This window comes from Lontra canadensis, unplaced genomic scaffold (genome assembly GCF_010015895.1).
Source record: "Lontra canadensis isolate GAN:19392208 unplaced genomic scaffold, GSC_riverotter_1.0 scaffold66, whole genome shotgun sequence".
Classification (NCBI taxonomy): domain Eukaryota; kingdom Metazoa; phylum Chordata; class Mammalia; order Carnivora; family Mustelidae; genus Lontra; species Lontra canadensis.
The window spans coordinates 2,992,759-3,012,252 of NW_022631060.1; the positions used below are offsets into that span (position 1 = coordinate 2,992,759).

Consider the following 19,494-nt stretch of genomic DNA (forward strand, 5'->3'; position numbering starts at 1 on the left):
CACTTCCTTTTACTCTCAGCCTCCAGGGACCAAGTCCCCCACTTACAGACCTCTCTGGCAGCTGCACAAACATTCACTGTGTGTGTAACACTAGTGGTGCTGGTGCAGGGGATCAAGAACCTGATGGGATGGGGTGCCTGAGGGGCTCAGTCGGTTAAGCATCTGCCTTCAGCTCAGCTCACGATCCCAGGGTCCTGGGATCGAGTCCCGTGTCAAGCTCCCCACTCAGGGGGAGCCTGTTTTCTTGCTGCCTGCCACTCCCCCTGCTTGTGCTCATGCTCTCTCTGTCAAATAAATAAATCTTTTAAAATTAAAATTAAATAAATAAATAAATAAGAACATGACAGGATGGCATCCCTGCCCTCATGGTGCTCCTTCCTGAAGGAAATGTATTCTGAGCTCCTCGCAGGCCTTAGGCTTTGGGAAAATGGGATATTGTCTTTTCTGCTATATCCTTTACACTGACACCTCATTCCCCCAACATACACTCGTGGGGGAATTTTTTCGTGGATACACACACAATTTTTTTAGTTATAAGGAATCACCCCCACCCCCAACTCCATCTCAACTTTGCAAAGAAAACCTTTCTCTTTTGGAAGGTTTCAGATGCCTCGGTCAAAATAAGGGCCACCCAGGGGTCCAGGAGGACTTCCAGCCTCCTGCCTGGCACTCTGTCACATTTCTGAGGCATCTGACCCCACACGGGCCTGCGGGTTCATTGGCAAAGTTAGGTGAGTCTTAGAACTCGTCATCACTGGGATACCCCAGCTTCCCCAGAAGTTTTGTTCCCTCCCCCCGCCCCCTGCTGGGGGTTCCCTGATGTGTACATGCGTCAAGTGTGTGTGTGTGTGATGAACCTTGGGCTTCTCTGTTGCCAGGCGACGGGCCTCTGTTTTGTTCCTATTATGCCTGTTTCCATAGTAACGACAAAGGGAGCTCTGTGGGCAGGCCCCTTGCCAGGGGGATTCCCCTTCCCCTCCCTCCTCCCCGCAGTCCCCTTCTCTAAAATCAGTGTATTACAGGGAAGACAAGACGCCTGACTGCTCAGAGAGTAATCATGGCTTTTAAACTGTGATCCCAGCAAGGAAGTGAAGTGTGCAATCTGTAGTCTCTTTGAAAGCAGACTCCCCGCCCTTCCCATGAGGGCCCTTTGGCGTGTCAGCCTTAGAAGCAGAGAAATGACTGTTACCCCTTCTTTGAGCCATCTGGGATCTCCCCGACCCCACCTCCACCCCATATACCCCCCCCAGAGATGAGCATGTCCGCCAAACATCAGCCCCTTCCATGTTCTCTTTCTTCGCTTCCTGATCTGTCTTTCCCAGTGAATAGCAAACCTATCTGGTGATTCTGGGATAAAGATATTATTGCCTAAGCAATTCTGAAACCCCCAAACTCCTAACCCAAACTCAAAATAAGAAGCCAAGTAAGTATCCCAGCTCAGTTCAAACCTCAGCCTGTATTTAAACCTCGGACTTCAAATAAGGAGTTCCTGAACCGCTCAGATCAGACAGCCGGGGTACCGGAAACCCGCGCATTACACTCAGTCCTAATTGAAATCTTCAGGCCAAAGCAGAACCCAATCAAAGCTGATTAGAGAACAAGAGACGGCACACAGGGCTCTGAGGACAGACTCTGGGAGGAAAGAAGGCACAGAAAGAGCATCCATGCAAGAGAAAGGGGACAAAGTGGGCAGGGACAGCAGGGCAGGTGGATACGGTGAGAGAGATGGCCTGGAGGCCTGGGAGGTGAGGATGTGTGGATGTGGAGAGATCAAGAAGAGAGGGGAAATGTGGAGCTGAGATTAAGGAAGACAAGAAGCAAAACACTATTGAACAGGACTGTGAAAGAGAGAGCCCCCCCCCCCAAAGTAGAGCTCAGAACTGAGCTGGGGACTGGGCGGACCGACTGTGGATTGGAGCTGAGGGAGGGAGCCAGAATGAGCGGAGCAGCCGATGCCTCAGCCAGCTCCCCTCCCCGGCAGGGAGCAGGGAAGGAGGGGAGCACCAGCCTCCTCTCCCCTTTTTTGGAATCTGCCTTTCCGCCACCCTTTCCAACTTCCTTTGCCTTTCCTCCAGTTCCAGGGGAGAAAGGGAGACCAGCCCACTTTTCCCTCCCTCTGCTGCTTGCACTTCCCAAGTCCAGGCTAAGGAGATCAGGCTGAGCAGCGAGGGAAGGGCCTCGGCTGCCCAGAGCCTGAGTCACCACATAGTTGAGGTTCCTGTCACTCGAAGTCCCGCCTCTGCTACACCCTGTGCCCTCTGCCCGCCCGAGGACTTGGAGCGCTGTGTTGGGAGGTGGTGGCGGTGACCTGCCCTGGGACCTGCTCCACTTCTGAGCTCAATACCCAGTGAGGGCTGCTCCAACCCTGGATACCACGCTGTCTCTGCCTCCAAAACCGAGGAGGGTGTGTGGTCCGTCATCGTCGCCCCGCGGCTTTGGGATAGGCGCCCTCCTGCTCTAGGAACCAAAGTGACTCAGTGAGTGGCTTCGAGAACTGTGGAAAGACTCACATGCACCCTTGATAAGTCACTTCCCCTCTGTGGGCTCGGTTCCTCCTGGGTAAAATAAAGGGACTACCTAACGCGTGTCTCGGGCAATCCTGCATACGGTACATTCTCTAAGTCTGAGTCGCGCAGATGGAGTGTTCCCGCTGAGGAGGGTGAGATAAAGAGGCATGTTTGCTAACCCCTGTCCTAACGGGAGTGGGCGGGGTAGGACACAGGCACCTCCACAATAGGGCCGCCAACACCCTTGGCAACTCCGTGATTCAGGCCCCGCAGAGAGTGGGCCTGGCAGGAAAGCATCCCGTGGCTTCCCTGTGACTCAGGGGGAAATGCAGATCTCCCTGAAGAATGACTGGCCAGGGTCCCACTATAACCAGCTCTATAGCTTGTCTCCCCAGCACCTAGAAAGTTTCCAGTCCCAGTGTAGCACCCCCCCGCCCCGCCCCGGCCTTTGACAGCGCTCTGGCTGCCTCAGCTGCTTCCACCGCCCCCCGCCCTTACCTGGCCCTGGCAAGCCTCTTCCCCCGGCCTTCAACTCCATAGCCCTCCCTGCCCTGCCATGTCCCCTTGGTTACCCTTTGGCTCTGCCCATCCTCACTATCCACCCCCATCCTGACGGAGCCAGCCAGATGATTGCAAAAGGGCTGAGCCAGCGGGAGAGGCCCTCACATGACAGCTGTTCCTGCTGCAGAGGGGAGGGGGCAGCGGGAAGTAGAGGGAAGCACATTCCATGGGAGATCCGATCAGAAATAGCCCCAAACCCTGACCGTCCAGCCCCTGCTCTGCTCCTGGCCTGCCCACTGTGTAAACAAGGTAAGGTCAGTAGGCTTCCCCTTTGGAATCCTGAGGAAATGTGGAAAGCGGGGGGCAGGGGGAAGTGTCCAAAAGGGAGGGGGCTGCAAGAATGAAAAGAGCCCAGGAACATCTAGAGACCCAGGGTCACCAAGGGCACCTTTGCCACTTAGGCAGCCCCACATGCCCATGGGATTCTGTCTTTCCCAAGACATTCAATACAGCACAACGCCCAGCAGCCACCTTGAATGCCATTCCACCCATCCCTTGGGTGCTGAAGCTCTGGGACACCCCAGTAATTCCACTGGAGTAAAACAACAGCCTCCCCCAGGGAGCCATGCCAGCCTGATTAGAGCCAACAGACAGGAGCAGGTGGCTGTGTCTCTAACCTTTTGGGAACCCTGATATCTTCACGCCCCAGCATTAGGGGACACATGCAGAAGAGGGGTGAGGACCCCAGAACTCCATTCCCTGACCAAAGCGAGTCAGGGAAGTTACCCTCCAGTGTAGATACAGCTGGAGGGGTGGGCCAGGGAAGCCACAGCCGCCCAGGAAAACCCCTTTGATGTGCAGAGGGAAAGTTCTGGGTTCTGAGGACAAAGAGTGCTGGTTGCCATGAAAACCACAATATTAATTTCAGAAATGACTGGGTGGATCCTCCAAAACACTTCATTCCACTCCCTTTGACATTCTAGACCCTTCCCCCACCTCTCAAAAGGGGAAGTGGCACATTTGGGGCATGTGGGCAGCTGGTGGGCCGGGTCTGACCCAGTGTGCAGAGCAGCTGTCCAGCTCCAGCTCAAATAGGACATGAAAAAAATAAGACAGTCTAGGTCTTTCTTGGAAGAACTTTAAAGGCTTTTGGCTTTTTAATAAGTGACTTAAGCAGAGGGCCAACAAAGCTAAAACAAGTAACTGCTTATAACCAGTATCTACCGGTTTCTACACAGGCTGAACCCAGTCTCAGGCGTTTCCATTCACACACTGGGCTCGGTGCAGATTTTATCTGCAGCGAGGACGTGGATGGCGCTGGAGAGTTATCACGCTAAGTGAAATAAGTCAGAGAAAGACAAATACGCTATGACATCACTCATAGGTAGAATCGAAGAAACAAACAAAGGAAAAAAAGAGAGAGACAAACCAAGAAATAGACTAACTATAGAGAACAAACTGGTGGTGGTTCCTCCAGCAGAGGGGGCGGGGGAGAACAGGGGATGGGGATGAGGGAGTGTCCTGATGAGTGTGCTAGTGTGAAATCACTCAATGGCACACCCGAAACTAACATAACACTGTACGCTAACTATACGGAACTAAAATAAAGATTTCATCTGCAGTCAAATGCACCTGAGCCCGGAATCCTCTCCTTTCTCCACCTCCTTTTCTGGACGCTCTTAAATTTTGTCCAGTAAGTGGATAAAACGGCTTCCTCCTTGCATCTCACTCTAGTTCTCCAAGATCACCCCTGTTCTCAGGCCCAGCCCGCTCCCAACTCCAACTCCCCCTTCCCTTTCCTCCCCATGACCCCGGCTGGGGACTCAGGAGGCACACGCTGCAGCCTGGGCTCCCGGATGCCAGCTCCAGGTGGTGAGCCTCCCTGGCATGTCAGGAAATGGGCCCAACAACCAGAGACGTCCCCCTGGCGCAGGCGCTCACCGGCCAAGCTGAGGCAAGCCGGGCGGGGCCGGGAGGAGCCCAGGAGCCAGGCAGAGCTCCAACAAGCGCCTGGGCCCCAGCCGGGATCGGGGTAGGGAGGCTGCGAGTCCCAAGCACAGCCCCAAAGCCCCAGGCTGGGTGGTGACTCAGGGCTCCTCCGGGCAGGGCAGGACCAGGACCGCACCAACTCCAGATGGCCCTCCCCTTTCCCTAACCCACATCTGCCGCTAGAAACTCCTGCTGTTAACCTCTTTCTTGCCCACCAGGGCAGGGCAGAAGCCCTCTAGTTCCATCTGGCTTTGGAGGCCAATAGCCAACTCGCCCCAGGTCACAACACCCTCCCCTTGGGCTGCCCACCCCACCACCTCCGTTTGTGGGTATTGGCCGGCCCCCAAGCACAGGCCTGGTCTCATCCAACAACCTGGCCACCCTCCTCTGCACCAAACCGCCAGACCCTGAGGCCCAGGAGGCAGGACGTGGGGATGAGTCACTCTTCCTGCAGTCCGAGGGAGGCTGGGAGGCGGGGTGCCCCAGACCAGCCCAGTCCACATGCGGTGCCAGGTCTGCTGCGGCCCACCCAGCAGAAACCCCATTTTCCCCAGCTCGGCCCCATTTCTGGGCCTCTCTGACCTGCCCCTTCAGACTTTACAGAACTGGGGTCTCTCCGGACTAACTCCTCAGCTACCTGGAAGGTCAAGGATACCCGGAAGGCGGTGGGGGGGGTGGGGGTGTGAAGATTACACAAGCGGAGAAGCAGGGAGGTGTGGTGGGAAACGGAATCTGGGAAGGGAGTCTGACAGGTTAGGTGAGGCCCCAGCACCCAGCGCCTGGCCCAACCCAGCCGGCAACTAGCACTTTTAGATCCCAACCAAGAGCAGCCTGGAATGCTCGGAAGCAAGACAGGTGGCAAGTTTGGATCCAACTCCAGATGACCTGCCAGGGAGCAAACCCTGAGCAAGAACCAGCCCATCCTCGCCCAGCTGGATTCCACACGGTGACGCTGCTCCGCCCTTTCTTCCCAGAACCCCAGCTGTAGTCCAAGTACCCAGAGAGATGACAACCCCAGCCCCCTCCCAAGCGACCAGACCATCTGTACCTGGGAAGACCACCTTCTTCCCCTCCTAGCTAAGTCCTTCTCTGCGCTTGGACTAAGGGTGGGAGAGAAAGAACACATGTAAAACCAAAAACTAGAGACCAAAGGTTGAATCGTGACTGTTTCTACATCTGCCTCAGAATGTGAATCAAACTGGAGCCTTCCAACTTCACCGTGTGTAATACACCAGGAGACCTTCGGTGCTCTTCAGAAAAGACAAGAGAAACAAAGACAGTAGGAACAAGAACCTGTGAGAAGGGCATGATAAAAATTAAGCTCGAGAGAGAGAAAATAGTACTCCCAGGTCTGAGTGGGGTTCTTAGGTGGCAAGTCCGGACTGTCCCAAGTTGCAGGAAGCAGCCGGGCACATTTTCAGTACGGGTTCCAGTGACACCCACTGGGGTCAAAATCCCATCTCTATGACCCATCTCCACAGGCAAGTCTCTTAAATCTCTGAACCCCACTTCCTTGTGAGAAAGTAGGACTAGCCCAGAGATGACCCACAGCCAGTCTAGAGCCAAAGGCCAGGCCTGTTCTGAGTAGTCTGTGTCTGGTATTCCTACTTGAAATATTTCAACCAAGACCCTCGATGCCACCACCTCCCTCCCTCCCAGGGCATCTGTGAGAAATAACAAGAACTTCCTCCACAAACTGTGCAATCGTGCCTTAGCAATCTGGTCCCGAAGACTTAGGCAGTTCCAAAGCTCTATGTCACCGCTCGACCTAACTGCATCCGGCCTCTCCCAGCTAGGCTAAAAGTCAGTGATCACAGTACAGGCACGGTGAATACAGCCAAAACAGAGACCTCTCCTCTACCCTTCTAAGACTCTCTCCTGCAAAAGGAGGTACTGCAGGCCCAGAAAATAACCCTGCTTCAACATATCGACTGCCCTTTGAAGAAGCCATCACTCATAAAGGAGGCAGGACAGGTAAGGGTTCAATGTTCAGTTTCCTTTAATGACCCCCATCTCCCTGAAGGGCAGGTACAGGCAACTAGGCGACGGCAAGAGATGTTCACTTGAAGATCTTGCCCTGATTGAAGGTTTTGCCCACATGCTGGAAGGCCCCCTCCCAGGAAAAGTACTCTCGAACCAGCGTCTGGGTCTCCTCGCTGCCAGGATCCAGTTTCCGCCAGGTATAGGACTCGTAGTCCACCTGCCAATCTGGACTCAGCTGGGGAGAGAAAGCCAGATTAAGCACATGGTCAGGTTATCAGACACTGTCCCACACCTGTTACTTCCAGCTCAGACACATGTCATCAGATCCTAAAATGCCCGTGACCATGGCAGTCCTTCTTGCACACATTCCTTGCACTCTCCGAATGCCTACAAGCACAGGAATGAAGGTGGACTTCCCACCCCCTTGCCCCACCCTGAAGAGACAGGCTCCTCCCCTACACCTTTCCTCACCGGAAAGGCAAGCTCCTGGCCTCGGAAGACCCAGACTCCAGAAATGGAGCTGCTGTTATTGGTTCCAAAGAGGATGACACTGGCAAAGGCATTCTTCCTCAGTTTGTCCAACCGCTGGAACATTCCTGAAGGGGCGAGGGAGAACACGCAGTCTTTAGAATCACATCACCCACGGCCTTGTCCCCCCTCTTCCTCGACCCACTCTCTTCTTACCAGTGATGAGGTTGCAACTCATGAAGGTCTGGGTGAGCTCTTCAGGGAAGCGGTACTCAGCGTACCACAGAGACCAACCATCCTTATCAAAGTGCTCCCAAAAATACGGCAGCGCCACAGAGAGTGTGTCCTCATTGGAGTACTTGCGCTTAAATTCGTCCAACACAAAGGTACTGAATGGAGGAAAAAAGCAAGGTCAATGTGGAGAAGGTCCCACTGAAGCAACACAGGGTTGCCAGGCTAAGAGAAACTAAGGGCAAATTTCACTAAAAATGTACTGGTTTAAAGGAAGAGGTCACTGGATTGGCAGATGGGTACCACCTTGCAAAGGAGGAGAGCTAAGGGCATATAACCAGGGAGCCAGGGCACTCCCTCTGCTCCCTCTCTCGGGCCTAAGTCAGCTAAGCTGGAGGAGGGTAGGACCCACATGGGCTGGAGGGAAGCCCTGCCCCAAGGAGTGCAGGCAACTGCTGCCCCCTGGTGGAGACCCAGAATGTGCACTCCTTCTCGGTGGCCACCCCCTCCAGGGCCCTTTCCCACTGAGTCACACTCAGTCCCTGAATCACCCAACTCTCCCCCGCCACCACAGGCCTCTTCGGGTTACACACACTACAGTATGACAGCCATGTAACCGGCAAACGTTATCATAAGGCCTCCGCCCCAGACCTTACACCCGTGGCCTTGAGTCACTCTGCCCAGGAATAAGCCCAGATGCTGCAAAGCCCTTAGGGTTAGATCCTTGCAGCAACTTGGCACACTGCTGAGAAGGCTCGCAGTGGAGAGTCCCTCCCCTGATGGCAGGGTGCTCTTTCTTTTCTTTCCAGTTATAAAACCACATGCTGACTGAAGAAAATCACTCGCAATGCCAGCAAACAAGAGAACTGATTAGTATGTTCGTGTACTTCCCGCTGTTGGCTCTCCAAAGACCATGTGTGTAGTTTTGTGCCTTTCATCATTTAATACTGTCACTCTACCAGGGATTCTTTTTCACAAATGTTTTAAGATTTCCTGTGTATTCATTTGCGAGAGACAACACGAGAACACAAGCAAGGGGGAAGGTCAGAGGGAGAGGGAGAAGCAGACTCCCCACTGAGCAGAGAGCCCAATGCGGGGCTCAATCCCAGGACACCAGGATCATGATCTGAGTCGAAGGCAGACACTTCACTGAGGAACCCAGGCGCCCTTTACAAATTCTTTTTTAAGATATTTATTTATTTATTTATTTATTTGACAGAGAGATCACAAGTAGGCAGAGAGGCAGGCAAAGAGAGAGGAGGAAGCAGGCTTCCCACTGAGCAGAGAGCCCAATGCGGGGCTCGATCCCAGGACCCTTAGGTCATGACCTGAGCTGAAGGCAAACGCTTTAACCCACTGACCCACGCAGGCGCCCTTTTTACAAATGTTTTAATGGCGAAATAATCCTCTACTGTATGAGTGTGCCATAAACCTATTTTTAAAAAACCCTTACTAAATGTTTAATTGGCTCAATTATTCATTACTATAAATAATGCCAACAAACCCCAGAATTAAAAACCATTCCTTTCCCTCTTCCCAGATAAGGTTAAGTGGTGTGACCTGCCCACTGTTAGAATATAGCAAAGCAGATGCTGTCCTTGAACCCTGGGTCCTATGGTCCTTCCTAAAAATACAAGGGAGACCTCCTCTGAGGAGCTTCCAGCCCAACCATCTGAAAAAGGGACTGGAGATTTTTTTCTTCACACCTTCCTGAGCTGTTAGAACTTCATAATTTTTGACCATGTTGTATCCCATTTCCCCCCAAATGAGGACAAGCTCTGAACCGCTCCGGAAACAAGTGTAGCTGGAAGGCCTTAAAAGGACTGGAACTGGGACGCCTGGGTGGCTCAGTTGGTTAAGTGTCTGCCTTGGGCTCAGGTACCGATCAGAGTCCTAGGATAGAGCCCTGTGTGGGGCTTCGTGCTCAGCAGGGAGTCTGCTTGCCCCTCTCCCTCTGACCTCCCCCCCTGCTTGTGCTCTCTTGCATATAAATAAAATCTTGGAAAAAAAAAAAAAAGAGCCAGAACCAACTATCGACATATAGCGGTCTTCATCTTTGAAGACATTACCTTTGCATTAAAAATCCTACAGAAGGGACGCCTGGGTGGCTCAGTTGGTTAAGCAGCTGCCTTCGGCTCAGGTCATGATCCCAGTGTCCTGGGATCAAGTCCCACATCGGGCTCCTTGCTCGTCAGGGAACCTGCTTCTCCCTCTGCCTCTGCCTGCCATTCTGTATGCCTGTGCTTGCTCTCTCTCCCTCTCTCTCTCTGACAAATAAATAAAGAAAATCTTAAAAAAAAATTAAAAAAATAAAAAATAAAAAATAAAAATCCTACAGAAAATCATCTTGCCAGCCCAAAAGAGAACCATAGTAATACTGCTAACTGGTATGAACCTGGGCACCTGGGTGGCTCAGCGGGTTAAGCCTCTGCCTTCGGCTCTGGTCATGATCTCAGGGTCCTTGGATGGAGTCCCACATCCGGCTCTCTGCTCAGCAGGGAGACTGCTTCCCCCTCTCACTCTGCCTATCTCTCTGCCTACTTGTGATCTCTGTCAAATAAATAAAATCTTAAAAAAAAAATGGTATGAATCAATATTCCCAAAAGGATGTAAGTTGTTTTTTTTTTTAACTCAAGTACATTATTTATGTTTTTTTAATTTTTAGATTTTATTTATTTATTTGACAGAAAAAGACACACCGAGAGAGGGAACACAAGCAGGGAGAGTGGGAAAGGGAAAAGCAGGCTCCCTACTGAGCAGGGAGCCCGACACAGGGCTCCATCCCAGGACTCTGAGCCAAAGGCAGACGCTTAACAATGAGCCACCCAGGCGCCTCAGGATATAAGTTTATTAACAATTTTCAGTCTACTGGTGATTTATTTTCCACCCAAAATATACATACCTAATATATGTGAAAATCTCTACCTAACAATTAACTGGGTCCATGTTACAACAGCACACATAACTCAGGTTAGTTATCACAGCTTATGTACACACACCAAAACTCCTGCTCAATCCTGACCTGTCCGTGTATTAAGTTCAAGGTCAACCACCTCAGTTCAAAAAGAAATACATCTGTAAAGAGAAGCTGCAATCTGGAGGCTTCCTGGTCACGTATGAAGTGCCTAGGCCCAAATTATACTTCTTCCTCCCCAAATGGGCTAGGAGGCTCATCATTTACAAGTCCCCATGCCCCTATTCTGCCCACCAGCAGCGTGCACCTTCATGCTAATTTATCCCATAAGAAACCATTACAGGGGCGCCTGGGTGGCTCAGTGGGTTAAAGCCTCTGCCTTCGGCTCAGGTCATGATCTCAGGGTCCTGGGATCGAGCCCCACATCGGGCTGTCTGCTCGGCAGGGAGCCTGCTTCCTCCTCTCTCTCGGCCTGCCTCTCTGCCTACTTGCGATCTCTATCAAATAAATAAATAATCTTAAAAAAAATTTTTTTTAATTTTTTAAAAATGTTAAAAACCATTACAAGGAGAGCCTGGGCGGCTCAGTTAGTTAAGCACCTGACCCTTGATTTCAGCTCAGGTCATGACCTCACAGAGATCGAGCCCCATTTGGGAGACTGCTTCTCTCTGCCTCCCTCTGCACACCCTCCACAAAATAAAATCTTTAAGAAAAAAAAAAAAAACAAAAAAAAAACACCATTACAAAACGGGGGAGGGTGAACCCTGTTGAACCCCAATAGACCAACTAGTGAGATGGTAGATGGCTTTGGGAAAGGCAGAATGAGAGGGTGAGAAAAGCAGGGACCAAGGAGAACTACGTGAAGTGGCAGCTGACAACAGAGGTCTCCTAATGGAATTCTAATGAAACGCCAGGGCACTAGCTGAGGACTTGAGTACAGATAGCAGGCAAGTACTGGATGCCCCCCTTCTAGGAAAACCAACAAGCTTCCTTTCACTGTATTCTTTTCTTTCAAGAACCCCAAACTTTACTGAAAAGGTTGGCAGTGGATGGGGTGAGGACCATCCCATCTTCTTCCTTCTTGAGGGGCTCTATTCCCCCATCTGGGAAACAATCCAGCAGACAGGCACTAGGGAGTCACGGTCACCGTCCCTTCTTAGTGAGGATGTTTATACAGTTTGCTCACATAGGGCGCCTGGGTGGCTCAGTTAAGCGTCTGCCTTCGGTTCTGATCATGATCCCAGTCCCAGAGTCCTGGGATCAAGCCCCAGAGCCCCACATCAGGCTCCCTGCTCAGCGGGGAGTCAGCTTCTCCCTCTCCTTCTGTCCCTCCCCCACTGCTTATGTGCACACGCACCCTTCTCTCTTAAGTAGATGTTAAAAAAAAAAAATTTACCCAGTTCTTGAGGATAAACTCAAGAAGTTGTTTTCCTTGCAAACAAGACATCTTTCAATTTTATATGGACAACGTAAAATCGTCCTAGCTATGAGAGGGGAACACACACAGGCAAAAACCGGCCTTCAGGAGTCCCATGCCCCCTTCCCTCCAATATCCTTACCTCTTGGGCAGGTGAGCGAAGGGGTCCTTGGCCTTCGGCTCAGCAGCCAATGCCTGTTCACATTCATCCATCTCCTCCTCAGGAGCAGGGGCAGCAGCCTTCTTCTCCTCTTTCCGCTCAGCCTGGGGCTTCTGCTTCTCTTCCCGAGAACCTTTCTCTTTCCGTGGGGTGTCCTTTTTAGGCTGGCTCTCTGCAAACTTTTTAGCTGGCGCAGAGAAAGGGAGAGAAGTCAGCATCCTGCCTCTCTCCATATGCCTCTCAAGGCAGGCAATGAGCAAGGGAACGGAAACCCGCTGGGCGGGGCAACTGTGGAATCTAAGCTCAGCACTGCTCTGCCACCCGCTCCCTGTACGTCCTGCAGCACGAACACAACACTCAGCAACAAACACACACATGCACTACAACTTCTGTACGTGAACACTAAGGAGGGAAAGTACGTATGCCTGTAAAACATAGGACACTACACAGGACAGCCCGCATTCTGTGGGTCCACGTAACCCAGAAGCCTGATGGGAAGGAAATCAAGGGATGGAGACTGAGCGAACAGCCCCGAACCCCGCCACGTGCTCCTCTACCTCCAGACTCACCATCAAACTGGGCCATCTTCTCACAGAGTTTCACCTCCCCCAAGACAGCCCGGAACTGGGGCTGGTTAATGCAGGTGAGGAACCAGCGGTTGGTATTGGGGAAGGCCTGGCGGAAAGAAGGCTCCAGGACCTGTCAGAACATAAGGGTGGAAGAAGCAAAGGAGAGAAAGGTCTTAAGGGGTTTCAAGTCAGAGAGCTTTGTTTTTCTCTACACCAAAGCTCCACCCTCCTCTCAACCCCTGAGAGGGCAGCTCCCTAGAACACCATCTTACCCTGGAAGGCTACTTCCCATTTACCCTCCTCTTTTTAACACTACAGTCCAACTTAATGGATACTTGATCCCATCCTTCGTTTACTACAAATCTACCCGGTAGACATGTTCATATGGCACCTTACCCCTTTCACAAAACCACGTCACACCTACACATTCCAATCTTTCAAATGTCATGTGTCAGGGCACCTGGCTGGCTCAGTCGGTTAGGTGTCTGCCTTCAGCTCAGGTTATGATCCTGAAGTCCTGGGATCGATCGAGCCCCCAGTGGGGCTCCCTGCTCAGTGGGTACCCTACTTCTCCCTATCCTTTTGCCCTCTCCCCAGCTCATGCTCTTTTTCTATTTCTTTCTCAAATACATAAATTAAATCCTTTTAAAAAAAGTTACATGTCAAATTAAAAACAAACAGAGGTGGGGCAACACAGCTACCAATACTCCTTTTGCCAAATAAACAAGGTAACAGAAACTATCTACACATGATACATATTTTTCTTTCGCCAAACTTCAGACCTAGCAACATTCGTAACAAAAAAAAAAAAGCAAAAAGTATTTCAGAATACCAAACAGTCCTTTAAACTAAACTTAGCTTTGCAACAAACTCCTTTACCACCTTTTTTTTTTTTAAGACTTTTTTTTTTTTATTTATTCATTTGACAAACAGAGATCACAAGCAGGCAGAGAGGCAGGCAGAGAGAGAGGGAAGCAGGCTCCCCACTGAGCAGAGAGCCCGATGCGGGGCACGATCCCAGGACCCTGAGATCATGACCTGAGCCAAAGGCAGAGGCTTTAACCCACTGACCCACCCAGGCGCCCCTCTTTTACCATCTTTTAATTTGCTAAGATCAGAGCGAAAATAATCTTTGTCGTGGAGACAGACTAGAGCAGTCAGTTCTATAGTACTGGTTCTACAGTATGTAAGTTTTCTTTTCTTTCTTTCATTTTTTTTTAAATGATTTTATTTATTTATTTGACAGAGAAAGATCACAAGTAGGCAGAGAGAAAGAGAGAGAGAGAGAAACAGGCTCCCTGGTGAGCAAAGAGCCTGATGCAGGGCTCGATCCCAGGACCCAGAGATCATGACCTGAGCAAAGGCAGCGGCTTAACCTACTGAGCCACCCAGGCGCCCCTGGGTTTTCTTTTCTTTTCTCTTAAGATTTTTATTTATCTGAGGCACATGGGCAGCTCAATTGTTAAGCATCTGCCTTCGGCTCAGGTCATGATCCCAGCCTGGGGTGGAGCCCCCATCCGGTTCCTGCTCAGCTGCAAGCCTGCTCCTCCCTCTCCCACTCCAGCTGCTTGTGTTCCCTCTCTCACTGTCTCTGTTTAAAAAAACAAACAAACAAAACACACACACACACACACACACACACACACACAAAACACAAGGGAACACAAATAGGTACTTTTTGCCCCCAATTATCACACTACTATTCTGGACTAATATCCGTCCAAGAGCTGCTGGGAACCTGGGTGGCTCAGTCAGTTGGGCCTCTGCCTTCGGCTCAGGTTATGATCCCAGGGTCCTGGGACAGAGCCCCATGTAGGGCTCCTTAGTCAGTGAGGAGCCTGCTTCTCCCTCTCTCTCTGCCATTCCCCTGCTTGTGCTGTCTCTCTCTCAAATAAATAACTAAAACACTTTTAAATTTAAAAAAAAAAATTTTTTTTTAACTTAAAAAAAAAGGGGCATCTGGGTGGCACAGTGGGTTAAAGCCTCTGCCTTTGGCTCAGGTCATGATCTCAGGGTCCTGGGATTGAGTCCCGCATCGGGCTCTCTGCTCAGCAGGGAGCCTGTTTCCTCCTCTCTCTCTGCCTGCCTCTCTGCCTGCTTGTGATCTCTGTCAAATAAATAAAATCTTTACCAAAAAAAAAGCTTTAAAAAAGAGGTACTGCTCTGCATTCAACATGTCATGTTCTTTGACCCAGTAACCTCAAGACTAATTACCACCTCACTGGTTTTGTAACTTACAAGGAAAAAAAGAACTAAAGGAATTCTCTCTCCCTCTCTCAAACACACACACACACACACACACACACACCTCTACCTACAACTAGTCAGTAATGAAGCCAAGAACTGAACCTAGCCTGCCTGCCTCCAAAAGACCTTGGTACTGCAGCTGCCAGCCCTACCTGTATCTTCACAACTAAACGCAAGCACAGCTGGACTTCCCCAAAATTATGGAAACAAGCTAAACATCTTCACTGCCAAACAGAAACTCAGGAAACAGAACGTTACCTAACTTCTCAGGAGGAGGGAAAGCAGTCAGGGTACTCAAACTTGAGATCCCTAGTTGTTACCAGACACACTCTCATATCCGAGTCCTCGGCAGAATACGGGTAACCTGGAAGACTCATCACTTCGTTTCTACCCTCCCTCCCTACCCTCTGCCAACGTGATTCTTTATAAACGTCACCTGTTTATAGAGCCACAACAGGGTGCAAACAACTGTGATGTCAGCCAGCGTCACACGTTCGCCCACCAGGAAAGTCCTCGTCTTCAAGTGAGCATCCAGTAGGCCCAGAATTCGCCTCACTTCCTCCTTTGCATTCTCTGTGGCCTATTGATTTAAAATGATCAAAAACTTAATAGCGGGTACCCATCCCTTTCCCTGCTCCCCTCCCCCAGCAACAGAACCAAGGTTGGTTCTGTTTCATTTCATTTCATTTACTAAATTCTGGCTCATCCCCATCCCCTCTCAATGGAGTCAGATCCGAGATCATTCCAAATGTATGACAAATGAAGCTCTCGACACCAAATTTCTTCATGGTGGAGTCTAGATGAATTTCCCACTACACTGACCTAGTCCTTTATCTTTGGATTTTAGAAGGGACCTCAGAGATCACCTGGCTTAACCACTCCCCTACCATTTGGGATAGCTTTTCTACAGCAGAGATCTCTGACCACTCACAACAGGCACCACTTCCAGTGGATCTGTGTGACAAAGAACCCAGATACCATCAACCACAGTGCTCAAAATTCACACCCCCATGATGAGGTCTTTAGTTATCCACATATTCTTAGCATCTCCTTTTCTCAGTCTATTATATTTCTTACTCCCTGACACTCAGGAGTTGATGCCATCCCTGCCCTTGGCTTCTCCCCCAGTCCCAAGGCTTACCTGCTTGTTGTGGTGCATGATGCCCAAAGTGGGGAAGACCCAGGTACTGGCTGGGGGCACTATGTCGCTATCAGCAAAGCTCACCCACTGCACCACCTGGGCTGCTGCCTCGGGAGTACTTCCCCGCAGCTCCTCATTGCTCACTGCAGAGGCAGTACACAAAGGTCAGAACTTTGGGGTCATGCCAACATCAATCCAAGTCCATGAAAATTCCTCTTCTACACACTCCAGCTCACCCTCATCCTCTCCTACCTCCTTCATTCCAGATCTTCCCATTCCCACACCCACCGCAAATTACCATAGTAGGCAATGGCATTGCTCTCGAACACACAAAATCCATCGTCACCCTCAAATGCTGGAACCTGGGACAAAACAGTCAAAAAGAGAAGTAAAACTCAGAAAAATAAGTCAAATTCACAGTAACTTTTCACTAGCCAATCTCAGGAACTCAAATCATTTTGGATGAAAGTTCTTACATAAGGCTGACAACCCTTACTAAGCAAACTACTGATAAACACTACTGGTACTAACTCTAACCCATGAACTAGAAATATTTAAGTAATTTGCTATACTTTACAATCTAAACTCTCATAAGAAACCCCAAAAATTTAGGTATTATCAGATGTCTGTATAAAATCCCTCAAAATCAAATAGGCAAAGGATCAAAAAACCAAGTGTCATATCTCTGTCCATGTACCTGAAAGGATGGCTCCCCACACAGCATTTGTCTCCTCTCTGTTTAGCAAGATTATTTGTGGATCTCTGTAAGCCCCGTGGTCGGCTCAGGGCAGATACCTGATACATTTGCACCAAAACTCTCTCTCCCACAAACACAAAAAAAAACCTGTGAATTTTATAACAATCACTGGACAGCTCTGCATTACTTCTAACTACATGTAAATCTACATTTATCTCAAAACAAAAAGAACTTTAAATCACTGAAATGTTAAAAAAAAAAAGTTATATGGAAATCTCCCTTTTAAAGATGGAGACCATCTTCAGAGTGAGACAATCTCAGGGCTCCTTGAGTTCTCGGGACCAAAGACCCCTGTGCGCTTTCTTACTTACCTTGCCTGCAGGAAATTTACGGAGAAATTCAGGGGTGCGGTTGGTTTGGCCAAAGTGGAAGTGGGGTGGTGCGGAGAGCACGCGGACCTGAGCCCCGCTGTACTGAGCAGCAATGAGAGCCTTGAAGGCCCTCCAGTTTTCAGGATATGTGTACAGGGTCTATGGGGAAAAGGAGGGTGGTATTCATGAGTAAAAAGGTCCCAGTCCTAAATCCAGGATAAATTCCCGGAATTATTCCCAACCCGCTCAACTCACTTTTACTCCCCCGGTGAACCAAGCTCTCTAGTATCTGTCATGTGTAATCAGAGTCCTCTGAAATACCGAAGACAGAACTACACACCAACTGCTAAATAAAGCTTGCTGACAGGCTTGACCTTCCCTAAGGAAGGACATCTCTAGAAGCATTCTCACCTCAAATATATCTGTCCAGAAACCCAGAACTTGTAGCTCCCTCAGACTCCACCCGCCAACAAACATACACTCCTCCCTTCCCGGAGCCTTGGTTTCATTCATTGATGGTTAGCGAGTACCTGCCTACTCCACTGCTGAGCCGCGCACCCCTTCCAAAGCATCACCCTTGTCTCACACACCCCGACCGTTTCCAAGTTCCCCTCAGAAGAGCCACGGAGAAACCGAATGGCATCTTCTCTTCCTAAACCAACTCGTTCTCCCCAAAGGACCACTCCTCCTTGTCACGCGTCGCGTCCCTCCGGTCCTGTCCCGCAGTGAGTTCCCTGGCGTTGCCTTCTCCTTCTATTGACCCGGCCAGCACGTTCACGTTCTGACTCCACCGTCCGGAGAGTCCTCCCGTTCCCAAACCTCCCCGCTGGACGACCCTCAACCGGAGACAACCGTACCTGCCCACAAAGACCCTCCTCTTCACCCCGTCCCTGTGGCTGCCCCACAAAACGGTCGCAAAAGTTCTGTCTACCTGCCCGGATCCCACGTCTCGAGGCGGCAACGAACCCGAACCCCTTTCTCAGGCCCCAGACGGCCAGGATCCGACATCTCTTTTCTCCTCTACCCGAGACCCTTCCACCTCTTTGGCCTCCAAGAGTCCCAGCCTCAGTTCCCCTCCGGGGCCTGGAAGCCTTGCACTCCAACAGTACGGTCTCCAGACCCCGGATCACTTCCCCACTCGGCTCCAGAAGTCCTCTGACCCCGGAGGGCCCTATTCCGGCAGAGGATGGCGTCGGATACCGCGACCCGGATCGCCGGAGCCGGCAAACTTACCCCAGCCGCCATGGTGATTCCGCAGAGAAAGGGGGTGGGGCTCTCGGCGCTGCCGCAAAGTAAGCCGTCAGGGAGAGGAGCGGGGGAAGGGGAGAGCCGTGGAGAAGCAGCAGCCGCAAAGCGAGGACGCCACAGAAGGCATACGCACGACAGTTCTGTATCCCGTGGTGGCTGAATTGGAAAAAGAAGGGGGTGGGGCCCGCTGGTCTGCGCCGAGAAAGCTCGCGCCTGTGCAGTGGAACTCCTGGCTGGCCCGCCCCTCGGGCCTGGCCAATCCAAGTCCCGACGTGGAGGTTGAAGGCGCGGAGGGTAAACTGTGAGAACCAGCTGGAAAACCTCCCCTTGTCTGCGACGTGGCACAGCTGCCAACTCCGCGCCAGCGCCGGCTCCCAGAGGCGTTTCCCCTCCAGCTCGGGGACCCGCGGTGACTGGACGGACATCCTGCCGGGACCCTAACATCAGGACTGTGGGACCCTCACAGGAGCGGAAACAAGTCCTGCGTGGATAAGTCCATTTGTTCCCGCTCTGGGTTTTTTAGAGGAGAGGATGAGTAGCTAACCAGAGCCCAAGTCAGAAACCCTGCCAAAGTGATGTTTCCTCCCATTAAACCACCCTGCGGCTCTGCGATGCGGTCCTGCAAGAAGGGCCCTGGTAGCGGGCCTGCAGCAGTAGAGCGCCCTGCGGCCGGGGAGTGCAGAGGAAGAACTTGGCGCATCCAGGCGCATCCCTTCCACCCGTCACCCTTAAGGGCTGCCAGTTTACCCATGATTGGCTGCCCTTTACCCACGCTCGGGTCGGAAAATGTTTCCCCCATTTTAATCAGAACGGAATGAACTCGGTTAAGTGAGAGAGTGAAGAGCCCTGAACCCGTTTCAGGCCATCACCATGGAAGTCCAGCGGCAAGATACATGGGGAGGCAAACTTGGTACTTCTGCCTGGTGCTGCCCCAGCCGCCCACCCGGCACTCCCATCCTTCAGGAACTCTCCGGAGCGGGCTCCGGTTGCAGGGACACACACACCATCACAGGCGCTCGCTGCAGGTTGTGATAAACGGTAGGAAGCAAAC

The 19,494-nt window shown here is 51.2% G+C and overlaps 1 protein-coding gene across 1 annotated transcript; it reads right to left on the minus strand.

The window, feature by feature from the left end:
- Window positions 1–6,972: 6,972 nt before the first annotated feature.
- Window positions 6,973–18,556, minus strand: EEF1G (eukaryotic translation elongation factor 1 gamma). Its single transcript, XM_032879238.1, has 10 exons — window positions 18,429–18,556; window positions 17,196–17,354; window positions 16,426–16,489; window positions 16,128–16,270; window positions 15,423–15,566; window positions 12,740–12,869; window positions 12,153–12,357; window positions 7,665–7,837; window positions 7,452–7,576; window positions 6,973–7,215 (listed from the first exon to the last, which is right to left on the minus strand). Exons 1-10 carry the CDS (start codon window positions 18,438–18,440, stop codon window positions 7,057–7,059), a joined length of 1,314 nt encoding a protein of 437 aa, XP_032735129.1. The 5' UTR covers window positions 18,441–18,556; the 3' UTR covers window positions 6,973–7,056.
- Window positions 18,557–19,494: the final 938 nt, after the last annotated feature.